Here is a 19404-nt window from a genome sequence, read left to right on the forward strand (position 1 = left end):
TCCAGGGATCTGTGGCTATGGGGCAGTCAATTTCTTGTTCCATCTTTTCAACTATTTAGGTTTTGTACTGCAAACCACAGTTTCAGAATCACTTTGGACCAACCTAATTGGGCTAGATTTCTTTAGGGTAGGATATAGAACTTTTAAAAAATGCTCTCAAATCATTTCTAATTTGTGCATTCGTTAATCTATGAAGACTCTCCATCCACCTCTCAGGATCTGAAAGGTTCAATTCTGAGATAACACTTCTCTATGGAGTCTTCCTCCAGTTCACCAGCAACTCCATTCATGCCATTTAAACAAAGCTTTCCAAAAGAAAGGTGCTGGCTAACTGTGATCTCTCTGAGATAGGGCTCTAAAAGGTTCCATTCTGAGATCACCCTCTTCCATGGTCCTCTTCAGTCCTTCCTCCTTTCACCAGAACCTGGCAACAGTAGGTTGCTGTTAGAATACCTTTTTGATATTTCACATGACAAAAATCTGGGAAGCTCAGAGATTAATTGGAACATCAGACTACGGATATTGCATTGCCTATCAACAGAGATCATATTGCTATGGCTGAAGCTACGAGAGGTTTGATTATTACTCTCTACCTTAGTTCAGTCCCTCCAACAGGTAAGATCAATGACATGTAATATGGTTTGGTCATTTACTAAGCTACCACAAGCATCCCAGGGTAATATGTCATTTCTGACATTTAAGAGACAAGGCCCTTTTAACCACTTCACAGCCAAACTTCCCTTGCAACATAGTCCATATGGCATATGGTGATGTAAATTAATCTATTGGTTTCCTCTTCAAGGTTTCTACTGTAGTTCCAGCTTTAAAGTTTCATTTCCTCCAATGATATTGCTCCTATCAAAGATTTTTTTTTCATTTCTCTACCCTGATTCTTTTATATTCACTTTTGCTTTTCATTCTCATCCCTAATTCATCCACTGTATTCTTTATTCCCTGTCCTCGAGTTAAATAAAATACACTATAGGTCACAGACCTTCTCTTTCCTCATCCCCAATGGAATGTGATGTCTACCAAAGGAGCTGGTGCAGAGAAGAAATAAGGAGACAGGAACACAGATCTTGCTGAGCCTTTCTTCTCAAAGAAATTTTCCTTCCAGTAATCAGCCCTCAGTGCCAATTTCTTTTAAGCTTACAGTGGAATGAACTATCTCCAAGACACTTTTGCTTATTAAAAAGTAGTATCTGGAATGTAGCCCCAAGCACTACTCTCACCTGGTATCCCCATGAGCTACACGTGAATCCGAGACAAAGACAAGCCCCTGCATACTACATGACTGTTTGGAGGGAATCACAAAGGACATGAGATATGCATCCATGTTCCCTGGGTCCAAAATGAGAAATTCAATATGAACTGCCCCTTTTATCTACTTTCCCCACTCTTGGTCAAGGCTTAGTGGTGGCACTTAGCCGTGGCACTTAGCCTAGGCACAAGGGCAGGGTTAGGCTCAGCCTGTAGCTATATAGCATCAAGATACTATTTGGCCTTCAAAGGAGTCAAATTCATGAACTTAACATCATTTGTGGGGTGATTTTTAGTGTAGTGAGTAATGGACACATACTGGATCTGTGATCTTTTAGCCCACAGGGATGGGGAGTGTGAGCAAGGGTGGAGTTGAGGTAGTGTTCATTGATGAGCATGGACAGGTATTTAGAAGAGATAGAAAGCTAAATGGATTCTGCAGGTCTAAAAACTCATCATTTTTCAACACAAAGCAATCAATCTTTTAACTTTTCCCATCCTATACCAACCTGCTATCCAGAAATTACTTTCCTGTTCTACCTTCCTTCCAGATTGTCATAAAAAGAATTGATCCAGTATTCTTAGGGTATCATGCATCTGTTAAAGAGGTAGAAGTCTTTCACTTTTTATTTCCTTCATGAGTTTTTTATTATATGTCTTCTGTTACGGTACGGGGAAATATGGAAATATGTATTGCATGAAAGCAGTGGTATACCCTAGATCAAACTATTTCACCACCTTTGAGAGGAGGGGGGAAAGAAAGAGAGAATCTGAATTGCAAAATGTCAGAAAACAACTGACAAAGATCATCTCTACGTGTAATTGAAAAATTAAATGGAAAAATAAAGAGATGGCAGGACAGCCTATACAGCAAGTATCTCCTCTCTGCTTTAGCTAAGACTGATGTCGCCAAGAAAGAAAGTGAAAGAGGGAGTAGAAAGGAAAGAGAAGGAGCTGAATTGGTTTTATTTCTTTGGCATTTTAAACAAAAGAGCAGCACAGTAAGAATGACTTCTCCTGGGAAAGGAAGAAAGGTCTTGGGCCTGGTGGCTCACTCAGGAGAGTGGGGTGGGGACGAGCGATGTCACAAATGAGAAATATTCTGTGTGAGGTCACTGACAGGAGGTCTCCAGTGTATAAATGGAGGGGGGTAAGGGGGAGGGAAAGGATGGCTTCAGATCAGTTCCATTTATCTAATTCTCCTTTTCAGTTGAAGGCAAACACTAGATCCTCTTTAGCTTAATTTGTGTCCAGTCTTTTGTTACCTATTCTAAAAGTGTGGCCAGAGAACTTGGTAGAGTCAAGCAGATGAGGCCCGAAGGGCTGTGGTGGTAAGATCAAAGGATATGATCCCCACCAACCCCAGGTCACAAAATCAAAGAATCAGAGATTTAATGGTAGAAGGGCTTTTAGAAACCATCAAATTCAGTCATATCAGTTTACCAATAAGGATACCAAGACACCCAAAGATTAAGTGACTTATCAAGCATCACACAGCAAGTAAGTATTTGAGGTGACATCTGAACCCAAGACTTCATGATTCCAAGTCCAGCAGCAATGATCAGACTGAAGATCAACATGCCTTGCCTGCCTAATTGGAGTTGCAATCTAATTGAACCCTTCAGAGAACATTTTATGAGCCTCTTAAACCCTCACAGATAAAGTTCTCTGAGCACAGCAAGATGATGGCAATGTTTACACATAAAACTGGCAAACTGTTTTTCCTAGTCTTTCAAACTTCAATAATGGCTATTTTGTAAAGTTTCTTGTAAATTACAGAAAGAAAGTCCAAGTACAGAATGATGGGGTGCTAAACCATATTGAAAATTAATCAAAGATTATTACGATCAAACACACTGCCAAGAACCAACAAATTGGCTACAGCAAAAAGAAAACTAATCTTTCAGGCCCATCTAGAAGTAGTATTCATAATCCCTACTCAATCAGTCCTGTCAATGCCCAGCCTCATCAGTCCCTTTTCCTGAGAACATAAATTACTAGTTTTTTTACATTCCAATCTTTACTTAGAGAAACAAGATGCGCTTACCTTTCCATCTCATATTCCTTCATCCCCACTTTTACTGCCTTCATGACCTGGAGGACAGATATTAAGCAAAGACATTTGTATTAAGAACAAGAAGTAACACTGTCCTATAAACTATTTATAGTGCGACATTTTCAGAAGACTCCATGTATACAGAGTGCAGAAATATGGTAAATGAGAACTCTAAAAAATACTTCCTAAATCATATAGTTAGCTAAATTGTTATGGAGAATTCCTATTCTGAAACCATAAATATAAAGGTGTTCAGTTACACTACAGAAGTATCTTTCTGATGTCAATTGCAAACATAAAAATTTAATCAAGATATGTTTAATGAATACTTAATGCTAAGAAAGGTATGATGAATATCACTAAAAGGTTTTCTTTTGTTTAACTTTTGTGAAATACAAAGAAAATTAATCAGTATAAGAGATTACTGTACATAAAAACCTTCATACACTGACGAATTTAGTTTTATCTTACTCACCAGGTCTAGAATTCCTTTTCCTAAAACCTTTCAAGAAATAGAATTCCTAATCTATCTTTCATTTCCCATTTATGGGGTACTCTTTCCAGCTCTAAATCTCTGATCCCCAAAAGCTGCTTGCTAAGAAAATCAAGAATTAAATCTAAATAAATCATAAGCATTTGGGTGTATTACCAATAAAATCTACAAAAGAGAAAAAGAAATTCTATGTAAAATTACCACAGAAAGTACAAATTACTTAGGAGTCTACTTGACAAAAATATAATCAAGAACTATATGAACACAATTACAAAACACTCTTTACACAAATGAACATATAAATAATCAATGAAATTATCATTGCACATGGGCAGGTCAAGCCAATATAATAAAAACAACAATGTTACCTGAATTAATTTACTTAGGCCACTCAACTTATCAAAGAATGTCTTTACAGAGTGAGACAAAATAATAACAAAATTCATCTATCTAGAGGAACAAAAAGTCAAGAATCTGAAGGGAATTAAAATTTTAAAAAGTGTAAAGGAAGGGAGTTTAGAAGTATCAGATTTCAAACAGTATTACCAAAAAACCCTCACTATATTATAAATCATCAATACAATTTCGTAATGGTTAAGGAATAGAGAGATTGATTGGTGGAACTAATTAGACATATGCTTTGTAGAAGCAATGAATATGTATGGTAACCTAGTGTTCAACAAACCCAAAGATTCCAGCTATTGGGTCAGGAACTAAATATTTGATAAAAAAAAAACAAAAACAAAAAAAAAACTAGCTAGATCAAGTGGAACACAGTATGGCAGACACTAGGCCTACATCAACATTCCAACTCATACCTCAAAATAAACTCAAAATGAGTACAAGACATAAAGGATGACATCATAAACAAACTGGAAGATCAAAGAAGAAAATATCTGCCAGTTTTCTGGATTGGGGAAGAGTTCATGACCAAACAGAAGTGAGAAAGGATCACAGAAGATAAAATGAATAATTCTGATTACATAAAATTAACAAGAGTTTGAATGAATAAAACCAATGAAGCTAAAATTAGAAGATAAGAAAGCAAACAGGAAAAAAATCTTTGCAGCAAATTTCTCTCATAAAGATCTTATTTCCAAGACACATAAAGAACTGATTCAAATTTATAACAGGAGCCACCCCTCAGTTGATAAATGGTCAAAAGGTTTTAACAACAGTTTTCAGAAGAAAAAAAATCCAACTTATTAATAGCCACATTTTAAAACATTCTAAGTTACTAATAATTAGAAAAATGTCCATTAAAACAATCCTGAAGTTCCACCTCTTGCCCATCAGCTTGACAAAGCTGGTAAAAAAAAAAGGGAAAATGACAAATGTTGGGGGATCTGTGGAAAAATAGGTCAGCTGATGCACTGATGTTGGAACTATGAACTAGTCCAACCTCGCTTGAAAGCAAAACTGCTGAAAAAGCTATTTTTATTTTTTATATATGTAATATTCTTATGGGGGAAAAACTGGGGGTTAAATTAAATATTTTAAATATCTACTTTACAACAATATATAAATGCATATATGCATGTAGTGCATATTTTATATATTCTACTATGCATACTCTTTGATCCAAGGAATATACAACTATACCTATGCCCCCAAAAGAGGGAAAGAATACAGATATACAAAAGCATTCACAGCAGCTCCTTTTTTGTGATGGAGAAAAACAGCAAAACCAAGTGAGTACCATCAGTTGGGGAATGGCTGAACAATCATGAATGAGATGAAATACTCTCCTGCTATATATAAGAAATGATAAAAGGGGATGGTTTCAGAAACATCTGGAAAGACTTGTAGAAAATGACACAAAGTAAAGTGAACAGACCAATTCATACAATAACAACAATATTACAAAGAAAACCACTTTGAAAGACTTTGGAATTCTGATCAACACAATGTCTAATCACAATTTCAGAGGATTCATATAAAACATACTATCCAACTCCACCTAACAAGCTAATAGACTCAAGAGTGTAGTTTGAGACACTGAGGAAGGAGGGTGGGGATACAGTCAATGTGGGAATTTGCTTTGCTTGATTATACATTTGTAATGGGATCCACTAAGTCAAAATTATTTTCACGATAACACTAAAACATTATTTACCTATTTAAAAATCTTCCCTTTGTCAACCTCACATCTTTGTGAGGCCAGATTTTTTTCATATACTGTACTTGATTTGCAAAAATATATAAAACAATGCAACTCCTTATTAATTTTTTATTTTGGAAAATATTTTCATAAAAACATTACATATTTTAAGACACAATGGACTTATATTTAAATAAATTAATAAATATTTTAAATGTTTGAGTTTTAATTTCTAAGATGGTGAATTCTGATACTTATGACCCATATAAACAAAAGATCTTTGGGGTCCTCAATAACTGTTAAGAGCATAAAGGGGACCTGAAACAAAAAAGAACTGCTGGTCTATTTTATCTCTCAGTCTTCAGAGCTCTTAGGTCTCAATAATTGGAAAGGTGAAACAGTAATTCTATTTCTTATACAACACATGCCATATCAACATGTTCTTTTCTCCAGTAAGTCAGACATGATCTTTTATGAACATCCAGTTCCCTCTATAATCTGATCATTAAACATGAGAGCCCAGAACATTCTCTCAATCCAGGCGAGCAATTCCAGGTGACAAACAATAACCTTACCTCTCTATGGGCATCACTGGAGACTTTGTTGGTATATCGCAAAACCTCCAACTCCATGTCAGTCTTAATCACGCGGCTTCAAAGAAAGGGTGAGAAACAAGTCAGGTGAAAATTGGTGTCTAAATCAGATCTCTTGATAATGACTAAATACGATTTTGTCAGAAGTGAAAAAGCAACAGGTTGGTCACACATCCAAAGAATCTATTTTCCAAATAAAGAAAATACTAAATTAGGCATGCAAAGACAAATCAAAACAAACTCCAAGTCTGAAAACAATGTCATCATCAACTTCATAGCATACCAATGCCCTCTCAGATAAACTGACCAAACTGGAGGCTTGTTCCTTCATGTGACTTCATTATGCTCTGAAGCATCTTGACAGACCATTCTGGCTTCTTAATGGGTGAGTGTGCTTTCATTGAACTACACAAACGTAGGCTTTCTTTTGACTTCAGATCCTCCCCCCCAACACATCATTGCTTCCAAATATCTTGACAATATCTCTTGTCCCTGAATAGCTAAAATAATCAATCAGTCACTATATAGATCTTATAATCATATCTTCTCTCATATAAAAATTATATGAGAAAGCAACTAGAGCCTGTCAATACTGCCCACAATAGCCATCTTTACAAAGGAAAACATCAGGAGTTTGGAAGAAAAAAGACAAAAGAACATGTTAGCCACTTTTATCCTTTTGGAGTTCGTTTTTGCCTTTAATTGAGCACATGACATCTAGACACCAACAATGATATCTAAGGAAAATTTTATGTGCACAAAACACTTTTTTCTGTGTTTAAGTTTCTATACTTTTTTGTGTTATGGAGTCCTTTGAAAAAGTCTATGGATCCCTTCTCAGAATAATGTTTTTAAATATTAATACATAAGATCACAATAAATAAATAAACAAATAGATAGAAAGATAAATAATGGATAAGATTATAAAGGAAGACAATTATACTGAAATACAGTATCAAAATATTATTTTTTAAAAAGTTCATAGACCCCAGGTTAAGAACTCCTGTTTTAGGATGTAAGTCACTGCCCACATGAGGCACAATATTATCCTGAAGAGGCATTATTAACACGACTCACTTTTACCTGTAGAGTTTTTATAACCTTTTATTTCTTTCACAAAAAGCATTTACAAGCTCTCAAAATGTTGTCAAGTCCCATATCTCATGAAATGAGTCCTGGTACAAATTCCCCTATTTTCGAAGGGTGAAATGTCCCTTGCTCTCCTAATAGGCTGCTGAATTTCACCAAAGGCAAAAGTATACCCATTCATCATGTTTGATATGTTTTGGTATAAACTACATTACGAAGTTGTGAATCCCAAACAGCTTTCTTTTACTCATCAACTTGGCAACAACAGTTTTGAGAGAATAGCTTGTTTCCATAATATTGGCCTTGTAATGCAAATATGCAATAAAGGCTTTTGCCCTTGCAAAAGTTAACTGAAAATTTCTGGCAGTTAGATGCTTTAGAATCCTGAGAGAAAGTTCAGTTGGTTCCTGAAGCTTGAGGAGAGTGGAAGAACCAATTGGAACTCTGTTTTGGGCTTTCGGCTTTGCTTTTGGCCTGTGCCTTGTCTCTGTACAATTTGAACTTAGCTAATTTCTCTGGACCTCTCCCTGACCTTCTCCATATTATTCCCCGTTACCTTTCCTGATTTCCTGTGGGCTCTGGGAGGAAGGGTAGTTTTTGGGTTTTTAGTGAATAGACTTTGTGGGTTAGTTTCCCTATAGGCAAGTAGGACATCCTTGAATCAAACCATCTCTTGCTTTATTGATTTAGTATGCCCTCTACTTTAAAGCAGCCAAATCTTCCTGGGTGAGAGAGCAGGTTCTCTCTCAGTCCAACCCATTCCTGTGACCCTCCCCCATCTTGAGTTTCTCCCTAGTGGTTATCAGAAACCCCAAACCCTTCTTTCCCTCTGACTAACCCTGACCATTAATAAATCCCCTTGTTACCTAATCAAACCCTCTGGTGAATCATTATGTTGAAGTATTAGGCAGGGGTTGAAGGGGAAGGAATTATTCTCTTTTATTTCCTGAGGGAACTGGAGGTATCTATTTTGGAAGGAAGTAGTTGCCTGATACTTCCTCCTGGATCATTGGTCAGTTTCAGTAACAGGGAAGAGCCTTCCGACTCCTCCTTTGAGGGTCTGAGAAACTGACAAGAAAGCCCTCAAGTCAGATTTAAACCATTTCTGACTGGCCCTATTCCTTGTGTCTATAGAAGTACCTTTCCTGCCTGGAAGGGTTCAGCCTATTTTCCCCTGTATCCTCTGTCTCTATCCTGAGTGTCTAGTCTGTATTAGCTGCCTCTCCTGAATACCTCACCTGTATCCTTTCCATCCAAATACCGCCTTGTCCACTCCTCCCTAAACTTAGCCATCCCTTTCATTCCTCCTCCTACCTACCTCACCTTTATTCCTTCCTTTAACTTAAAAGATTCAGAAGATCACCCCACATTTTTGATAACAGCCTTCAACCAGGGTCAGAAACATAATGCTGATGACCCCAAACTTGTTCCTACAGGACGTCAAGGCTCAGAGGATTTGCTGACATTGTGTTTGGGGAACATAGCCCCTTGCTCTTTTGACTCACAGATGCCACACATTCCATACTTTGTCTCCACCTACCCAACCCCCTACACCCCCCAAACACTAGAGGTCTTAGAGTGAACATTCACTATTTATCTGAGAGCTCTCTAGGGAGCACGTTTTCCTAGTTCCTCAAGCTACACTGCTGCAGCTTCCCTTGTTTGGCTGGGCTGAAGAAAATGGAAATAAAATTGCTGGGATCCTGAAATAGTCATTCTTTTCAAACTAAAATAGAAAAACTGCCCATGATGAACATGTGCTTATCTAAGTGACAGAATCTGCTCTTCTTCATACTTTTTCTTTTTGGTGGGGAAAGCAGGGAAGAGAGGCCTGGTCTCCTCATCCCTTGAGGTCTGGAAGTGGCCACCCAATAATGCTACTGCTGATCAGCTTGGGAGCTCTGACCTGCTCATTTTTCAAAACACACTGGTCCACCCCTCTTTAGGCAGTCTGGTGGCTCCCCTGTTCCTGGGGACTCACTATATCCATGCCAGATTTAGCCCAGACACCCAATTAAGAACAGTCCCTACTGTGACTCAGAACTTCTGAGCTCAAGTGATCCTCAGACTCCCTAGGAGCAGGGATGACAGGCAAGAAAGGCTATCCCTTCCTATGCTCCCCACGCTTCATACCACACACTAAATACAAGTCACACATACCCAACTGCTCAACATGTGTGGTAGAGACCCAGATATGGGAGTAGGAGAGCAAGTGGCTCCTTTAGGTTTTAGTTTTGCCACAGGACACAGATGTAAGAGGATATGTTTGTACTTGGATGTGCGCACACATACACATGCGTGTGTGTACGTGTCCAGGTGTTTGAATAGCACTAATAGTGAAGACTGTCCAATTTTATGTAAAAGTACATTTACTTCAGCTACCAGTGAAGCAAGGATGGTCACTAAACGAACTGTGGCCACAGAAACAATAACCACAAGATAAATGCCAAGGCTGCAGGAAGGCAGCTTCCTTTCAGGTTTGAGCAGGGACATGTTTATTCAGTAAAGACGATTGGCTACAAATGAGTTATTTCTTTTATGTCCAATAACTGATGCAGAATTGACTCTCTTTATAGTTAGATCCCTGCTCCAAGAAAGAGGTGGCAGCTTGTCTGGCTGCTGAAGAACAGCTTCTCTCTCATACTGGTGAAAAAAAGGGTTTCTCTTCAGAAACTGAAAAGTGGCATCCCGGCTACAAGGGCAATTCCATCCCAGGTGCTGCCTGGAATATTTTCTGAAGTGTTAGATTGTAAGATTCTGGAACAGATGCCTGTAGATGGTATAGAGTCTAGCACAGGGCAATGCTTAATAAACTTCTGTTGTTGTTGTAGTTGTGGCACCTAATTTAGAGCCTTGATACTGACACATCAGCATGTATGACTGTTATTCTGATATTTTTTTTTAAACAGAATAGTGGTGACTTCAGTCCCCCCACCCCCATTCTTCAGGCAATAAAGATGAGGTCCTGAAAAGTTGTATCTGCTTATGATCACAGTCACTTAGTGTCTCTGGATGGGAATCTGATACTCAGAATTAGATTCATGAACAAACCACCACACCAGTTCTATATGATCAGGCTTGCTACCCTATCCTCATCCCCAAACTTTCACTTCTAGATTCTATAACTGAAAGTCTATTTAGTTTGTCCTGAATTTTTGTTCTGGTCACGTAAAAAAGTATCATGAACTGAGCCAGTTAGAATTATCCTACAATTGCAGAACTAAGATGTGATCTATATGGTGGGGCTTCAGCATGACCCAATTTAATCCAAGGCTAAATAAATAAATAAAATCTGAAAATAGAACCTTGTCATGTGAAAGGTAAGAGGCACCTTGCGGATTTAACCAATTATCCATAGTTTACCCTAGACACAAAATCTGGTCTGGCCACTGGACTAAAGAGAATTTTTCCCAACTTGGATTCAGTTATCTCCATGTCCAGAAGGACCAGGACCAGTTTTAATTCTCTGTGGAAAATAACAACACTTTCAAGTATTCTACGAGAAGACTCCCCAATTCTAAGAAAGAATTCACTTCCTAAAAATCTGCCGGGGACATCTGTCTCTGGGCACAAGGTAGCAAGCAAAGAGAAATAGGCTGTCCCTATATTGATACAATGTCTATGAATTTCTGAAAGGACAGAGATGCTTGATAAAGGTGCTAATCAAACTAAACATAATTCAAGAATGGTCAGGGGGAAAGTATGAGAAAAATGTTCTCTCTCAAATTTTTAATTTGCTTTTAAAGTTCCCCAGAGGACTGAAGACAGCTAGGCAGTTAAGTGGCACAATAGATAAAATCACTGGGCCTGTGGTTGGGATAGAACTGAGTTCAAATCTAGCCTCATTAGGACAAATCACTTAATCTTTCTGCCTCAGTTTGCTCAACTATAAAGAGGTATTAACAATAACACCTACCTCCCAAAATAATTTCAAGGATCAAATGTGATAATCATTATAAAGCGTATAGAGTAAGCACTATATAAATGTTGCCTATTATGATTATTATTATTGTAAGAATAGAAAGAGGTGGTCTTTGAAAAGTCTTTAGTGCAATATCTGGCAACATAGTAGGCATTTTAATAAATGCTTGTTTCCTTCCTAATGATTTCTTATAGGTTAATACTGTTGCTAAATGAGAAATGAGAAGTAGGACTAAAGCAATCTTCTGTGCAAATTTAAATTTTTCTATCAACAAATAGATATATGTATATTATATTTTATGGTAGATATGAATATTAAAAGTATTCTCTCAATGAATAACAAATAGAATTTAGTCATACAAACATCAGAAGCATATTCTTAAATCAAAAACCACTTGGTTGTTTAGTGAAGCTAGGTATGGGAAATACAATGGACTAGGAGTCTAGCAATCAGTAGATACAGATTCAACTCAATAAACAATAATTAAGCTCCTACTATATAGAGAGTGCTGTACTGTCCTAAGGAAATTGCAAAGTAGATGTTTTTTTGACCTCAAGAAGTAATCCACCAGGCCTAGAGACGGGAGGTCCTGGGTTCAAATCTGGCCTCAGACACTTCCCAGCTGTGTGACACTGGGCAAGTCATGTGACCCCCCACTGCCTACCCTTACCACTCTTCTGCCTTGGAGCCAATACACAGTATTGATTCTAAGATGGAAGGTAAGGGTTTAAAAAAAAAAGTAATCCAGTGGGGCAATAAGACACATAAAGATAGCTGGAATGTAGGCTTCTTGACAGCGGAGATTATTTCATTTTTATCTTTGTAGATGGCTTGCACTCAGCATAGTATGTGGCCCCCTGTGAGCTTAGTAAATGCTTGCTGAGTTGAAACTAGTAGAAAATACACATTCCATAAGCAAGCCAGAATGTAAGACAAAGTGCAATGGGAAGTCTAAAAAAGGAAGAGATGGTATTGGAGTTTTGTTTGAAAGGAAGTCAACAGGTAATGAGGGTGAGGAAGGGCATGAGTAATGAGATAGAAGCAAGAAAGCCCAGAGGAACATCTGGGGACAGACAGTAGTCCAGTCTGATTGATGGGCCAAATCCAGGGGCCACAGATGTAGACTTAACACAGCTTTCAGAAAACTGCTCATCTAGCCTCAATTTAACAGTAAGGAAATTGAAATCCAAAGAAGCAAAAATCCAAAGTCATATAGGACATAAATGGCAGCACTGGGATTTCAAAACAGGATTCCAAATACAGAGCTCATTCGACTGCCCCATTCTACCTGAACACTTTTAGTGAATGGAATGAATGAAATCTGGAAATATCTATTAGCACTTGATTGTAGAAGGCCTTGAATGCCAGGTGAAGGAGTCTGATGAATACTACTTGGATGGCAATGATAAGGAGTCATTAAAATTTTTGAGAGAGTATTACATGAACAGGGTTCTAGTCCGGATTCTCATCTTAAGTTGCTAAATTCCACTGGTTGAGTGAATTCTTTAAAAGCCTGCTGCCTCTTCTACTAACTGAAGGTATTGGACTAACTAAGCATGAAGGTTTCTTCCTGTCTGAACATTCCATGACTCTAAAGTTTTGGGAGACAAAGTCAAAAGATAAAAAAGTGGGGAAACAAAAAGAGCAAAACCCACTGAAACCCAGAAGTTTTAGAGTAATCTGTTGCATAATCTGCCATGAGATGGGAAGATAAAAACCAGAACTTGGTAGAGATTTATCTGTGAGACTTTTAAAATGTTCTTCCTTCACAAACCTGCCTCAGGGCCAAAGTGCAGAATTAAGATATCAGTTAAAGAAGGCATGAATGGTGCAATGATTAAAACAGTAGCAAGACAAGATGAAGTAGTTCTTAAATTGATCTTTAAAACTTAATTTGCTATTGTATTGAACAAAGAAACTTTAAAAAGGAAGTTCTCAACTCATGCCTAAAGATGAACAAGCTGGACATTCTGCCCTTCTGAGGTCCAGCCACTTATGTAGCTGGAGGGCTTCCCAGCGATCATGTTCACCCCTGAACTGAGACTCAGTGATGATTAACAGAATAATATTGAGGACTAAAGCTCTCCAAAAACAGGGATGGAAAGAGATGAGCTCACTATCTCCATTTATTGTGAGGAAATAGGTAAGCATGTAAAGCACAACCTTTACAAGGTCCTTACAAACAAACCAGGATCTTATGAAAATAAATTAATTTTGAGGCATATTTTTTCTAGCAAGATTTTTATTTGCTGCAATGTAAAAGGATTCTGAATGTAGATCAATGGTTCCCAAACTTTTCTGGCCTACCGCCCCCTTTCCAGAAAAAATATTATTACTTAGCCCTCTGGAAATTAATTCTTTTTTCTTTTAATAGCAATTAATAGGAAAGATAAATGCACCTGTGGCCATCAACGCCTCCCTGGATCGCTGCAGCACCCACTAGGGGGTGGTGGCACCCACTTTGGGAATCACTGATATAGATGGTAGATGAGAGATCACAGAGGTGCCTCAAACTCAGGATGGCTTGAACACTCCTGAAGAGAATCTCAGATTTCCTGCATCAAGTTCAATGCCTTCATTTGCTCAACTTCACTTAATAACCTAACTACAAGAAATATAGCCCATACTTTCATATTTGATTGTTCTTCCTTCCATGTACCCTCTCTCTTGTTTTTTGATATGTAGTAAAATAAAATCTCAGTTACACAGAATGTTTGGGGAATCAGATGATCTGGTCATTTTTTGTTTGCTTGTTAACTGGGGGTTAAAAATATCTTAATTTAAAATAAAAATGGTAAATTAACTTTAGACTTGAATCTCTTCTTAGATTATCTAGACAAGCTCTAGCATTCTGTGATTCTTTGTAATTCCTTAGTGTGAACTGAAGGTCAAATTGAATCCATAACAAAACCCTGATTCATTACCTAAGAATATTTAGTCACTCTCTTCTTATCTAGGCCAAATGACAAATCACCAAGGCTATCAGATCTCTTGATAAATTATCTGCTGCAATGCTCTGTTGCTACCTCAGGGTATGTTATGGACATGGAAAAAAGCAGGTAGGTAGAAATATGCATCCTATCTAACTGCCTAATTAATATAATGAATTATATTCTGAATAACATTCAGAATAATTTCCCTTCATTCAATTAACAGCTCTAAAAATAGAATGACTCCATTTAAAACAAATTTACTTAAAAATCTCAAAATTCTAGTAGCAATTTCTATCATTCTTCTATGGTTTTTCTAGGAGCTCTGAACTGTAAACTAAAGTACTGAGCTATTTATTCAGCAAAAAAGTGGCTCCTTTTGTTTCCTACCCCCTACCTTCAGAACAATTTAATCTTGCAAAACAGGAAAGAAGTATATTCTAAATTACAAAAGCAAGAATTCTGTTCTTATTAAGTTTCAACTTCAGACTTATACAAATTGAAACTACAATACCCAAGGTAAGAAAAGAAATTATCAGCTATGATCTCATGTTTGTGGGGAAGAATATGATTACATTAGAATTTACAGGAAATCACAAGGCATTTGCTCTGGATAATGGTGTATAATAAAACAGTCGCCACAAGGAAATGGATAACACTCGAATGGCAAAAACATAAAAACAAAGCTTCTGCTGCTCTTGGAAGCAGATGCCTGCAGATCACTCTGATTCTTTCTTGAGAAATTCTAAATTCTGAGCCATCACAGGTCAGTACGTGCACACAGGTGTGCAGACAGCCAACGTGAGAAGCCATATTGGAAAACCCAATATATAAGCAACAACTGCAACTCTGTCATCTGTACTGTCACCAGACACTTTTAAAAGTCTTATTCTTCCCCCCAACTTGACTTCGAAATGGCATCCAGGAGCAAAACAGATGGGTGAGGCAATAATTCTGAATTATCCAGGTCTCTGCAGAGTTGCTTCAAAACTTGGGCTTTTCAGGAGAGGCTCAGTTGGGGCACAGCACTGAGGGTTTGTACGAATGTACTTTCAGCAGAACCATACTGGTTTCTGTGGTCAGGAAATGTGTCAAGGGTCTCCATTTGGGAGTATTTGTGCTGCCAGGATCCAAGCCAAAGTGGTCTGCCAAAACAACTGATTGGGAGCAGAAACTATGGCCATGACAACATCTTCTCAGGGCAGGGCATGGGGTACCTCTTTTGCTCTATTTGAGGAAGAATATGTCCTTCACAATAAAAACAGGCAAACAATGCTATCAGCATCTCAGGTCTGTGAGTCATGAAATCTATGGACCCACCACTACTTAGGGTCAGTCCTGCGCTAGTCGCTGCCTTCAATGCTTTTGTCACCAATTCCCTTGCCTGCATGAGTCATCTGCAAACCAGGTGCATGGCTGCAAGAATGCTTTCGAATGTCATTAACTCTTGAAGTCATCTGCATGACATTATCCACTTTGTGAACCAGACTACTATGCAAAAGGGCTTGGCTTCCTCCCACTCGGGGATCACACATGCTCCTCTGAGACTGCCTGCCCCAGACATCATGTTACATATTCAGAGGATGAGAACTGATCCTATGCCTGAGATACACAGCGAACAAGTTAAACAGGTGCTACATGACCCAGGCAGAGAGAAATGGTGTTTTTGTTTCATTGTTGGTTTGGACTTTTCAGTCTTTCCCTTCTTTCTTACCACTCTTTTATAATGACACTGAGATACAACCCCTGGCATCTCTATGGCAGAATAGAGAAACTTCAATTATTCTCTCCTTCAGAAACTCTCCCTGCCACTCTGAGAGCAGGAATGGGTATCACCCAGGACAGGAGAGTGGGACTGATAAGACTAAAATAAGTTTGATCCAATGGTCAAAAGGCTTTGCTCCTTCAATAAAGCCAATATAGAGTTTCTGATTAGAATTAATGAATGATTCACTGGGGGGTGAAGGGGAGGTAGAGGAAAGATTCTTCCATTTTATAGTAGGGAAAAGGAGGACAAGAGTAAATTTGCCCAAAGTGACACAGTAAATCAGTAAGAGTTGGCATTAGAGTCCAGGGTTCCTGACTCTAATGTTCTAAGTTCTGTACTAATTGTTTAGACTTTAAATGAAGCTAAGTGCCTAGACACAATCACACTTTCTGAAGAGAGCAAAGAAATAAAACCAATAGGACTCAGTGGTGTCATTTGAACACACTAATAAGTTGTAATTGACATCATGGGAAAGACAATTTCATAGTCTCACTTCCTTCCATAATTAGGGGAAAACATCAACACTTGCACCATCCAGCATCACTCTCATTTCTGGGCAGGCAATTATGATGATTACAATGGATTTCATTGAGAATTATTACAGTCACGAGAACAGCAAAGGACCTGTGCCATTAAAACCCATCCCAAAGGAAGCTATAATGATATGACATTTATAAAACTCTGCTGTTTGCAATGAGTGTCAAATCATTTCTCCTTCAGGTACTCGTTTTCATAACATTAGGATATAGTCTTATGAAGCAAAGTTCATCTTAGAGCCATGGGATTTAACTAGAATTAAAGTTCACTTCTTTCTGAAGCATGACCTAATACTTGATCTCTTAGGAGTCAAGGAAATATCGACAGGACATTTTGTTGATTCACCAGCACTGAGACAATTGTGGGTCCTGTGAGCAGCTATGGATCAGGAAGGGAATTTCAGGGGCAAGTCAGAAGGGATTTTTTTTTTAAGGAAAATACTAATAAAGAAGTCTAGCCAGTCTTTTCAGATGACCTTATTCCCAGGAGAAAATTCAATAAGAGGTGTTAAGTGCCCTCTCTGTTAGAAAGCTGGGCTTGGTTTGAGATGGGATGGCCATCCTGTATCACTCATCTCTGTTAAGACATTCTTACTACTTTTATTTCACCTTAGGGACTGAGTAAGGCGTCACCTACCTCCAACACACTAAGGATAAGGAAATCATGGTCTTTTTATCAGTATCCCTGGGGGCATAACACCTGATTTCTTATAGACAGCCAATCCTGTCTGTGATTTGAAATCTTCACCTCTGGTCGGTCAATCATCCCCAACTTCTCACTTCTGCCTTTTTCAATGATTTTGCCTGACATTCCCATGAAATTCTGGTCCCTGTTACTCCCTGGCCTCTTCTTTAAACTCTAGATTGATCCTGATTTTAGAACCTGACCTTATTTGGAAATAGGGGCTAAGGGATGAATGTTTCTACCTCAGACCTGGTGAATGGATGTGATGGAAGGGATAAGAGGAAGGTGGCCATTCATAAGGGATAAATAAATTCAAGAATAAATACTCACCACTCCACAATTTCTGGGTGAAGAAGGGTGTTGTTGACTTTGAACCTGTCAAAAAACAAGAAGCATCAATTCAAGTGTCAAACATTTATGAAGTTCCCAACATGTACAGAGACCTGGGCCAGGCAATGAAAAAAGATTCAATGGCTAATTAAATAAAAGCCTGCAGTCCTGTAGAAGTGATCAATTATAATACAGAATGCAGGAAATTCTGTAAGTAGTGCATAGGAGTACAAAGTGCCCCCAAGTTCTGAATGACAAAATTTTCCTTCTAATTTATCTTTAAAATATTATGACCAAGAAAAGATAAAAACTAAAAACAAACCTTAGCCTTGTTCTCTGAATCAAAGAACTTCTACTCATGTATACAGCAGACTAATTACCTACTGAATTACTATACTCTTCCAGACATACTTCTAGAAAATCCCTCCAGGGCCACAGGATGCTCACTGTGAACGGCTCAGTGGGAAGAGAAGAAATTCTTGCCAAACATCCACTAAAATTAGGGTCATAATGTTTGGTTTTCATTTCAAGAATATTAATTAGCTTTGAGCCAGAATGACCTAAGAGATTCCAAAATTACATAAAGTGTAGCAACAACAAACACTTCCTTTGCAGAACACATACCTCAATGCACTTCATACATTTAATTTTTTAAAATTAAGCCTAGCATTATAACACTCCTGGGACAGATGAAGTGGGGAGGGAGGTGTCATTCAGACAGGAGCAGATCTGCAACAATCAATTTCAGAATCACTTATGCTATGAAACAAAGATCATTTGGGAAAGTAATAATAACTAACATTTCTCCATACACTTTAAGGTTTATAAAGTTCTTTACATACATTGTCTCCTTTGAGCTTCACAATAACCCCATATTAATGTCAGTCTCATTTCCCATTTGAGGAAATGGGCTCCAAGAGATAAGTATCTTTCTCATGGTCACAGTAAATTTCAGAAATGGAAAGTGAATCCAAGTCTTTTAGGACTGCATGTCCAACATCCTTCCTCAACTACCTCTAGTTGCTTCTCTTCCATATTAATGACAGTGAACTGTTTCCTCAATGAAAAAGCCAGGATATGGGAATTATCCCTAGCCAGGATGGATACAAGTGCCAACTGAATAGAAGGACAACTTGTTTGGTTTTTTTGCTTCTTTTAGGCAAAGTTGAAAAGTGAAAGAAAAAAAAAAAATTTGCATGCCTTCACAAAGTCACCCCTATAAAAAAAAGATCAAATTTACTCCCAACTGGAAAAGTTCCTTTGCCCTAACTAATAAAGGATGTGAAACACAAGCTTTACAGGGTGCATAATGCCAGAAAAAAAATTACATCAGGAATTAGAGTTGACCAGGAAATGGCACAATATGAAGCAACAGAAGCAAACATTGCCTTGATGTGCATTTCCAAAGCCAGATATGGCAAAGATGCCAGTCACATGTCCAAAAGTTCAACCTTCAACTTGCAAAAGGTAAAAGTCAGACACATGGTCACAAATTCACAGACACAAAGAATTGGACCGAGTGACAGACATCCATGATCACAGGCAGGGAGCAACATGTAAAACACAAAAACACAACTTCTACTTAGCCTTTTCCTACTGAGAAAAATCTTTTTGGATGTCTTATTAGTGTCTAACTACTAT

The 19404-nt window shown here is 37.9% G+C and overlaps 1 protein-coding gene across 1 annotated transcript in view; it reads right to left on the reverse strand.

Moving 5' to 3' along the window:
• Positions 1-19404, reverse strand: part of PEPD (peptidase D) — a 263825-nt gene that overhangs the window by 166022 nt on the left and 78399 nt on the right. The window contains exons 7-9 of the mRNA XM_044664186.1: positions 17764-17808; positions 6486-6561; positions 3308-3354 (exon numbers count right to left, since the gene is read on the reverse strand). Of these exons, the coding sequence (XP_044520121.1) occupies positions 3308-3354; positions 6486-6561; positions 17764-17808 (168 nt within the window). The remainder of the gene's footprint in view (positions 1-3307; positions 3355-6485; positions 6562-17763; positions 17809-19404) is intronic.

This window comes from Gracilinanus agilis, chromosome 2, assembly GCF_016433145.1.
Source record: "Gracilinanus agilis isolate LMUSP501 chromosome 2, AgileGrace, whole genome shotgun sequence".
NCBI classification, from domain to species: domain Eukaryota; kingdom Metazoa; phylum Chordata; class Mammalia; order Didelphimorphia; family Didelphidae; genus Gracilinanus; species Gracilinanus agilis.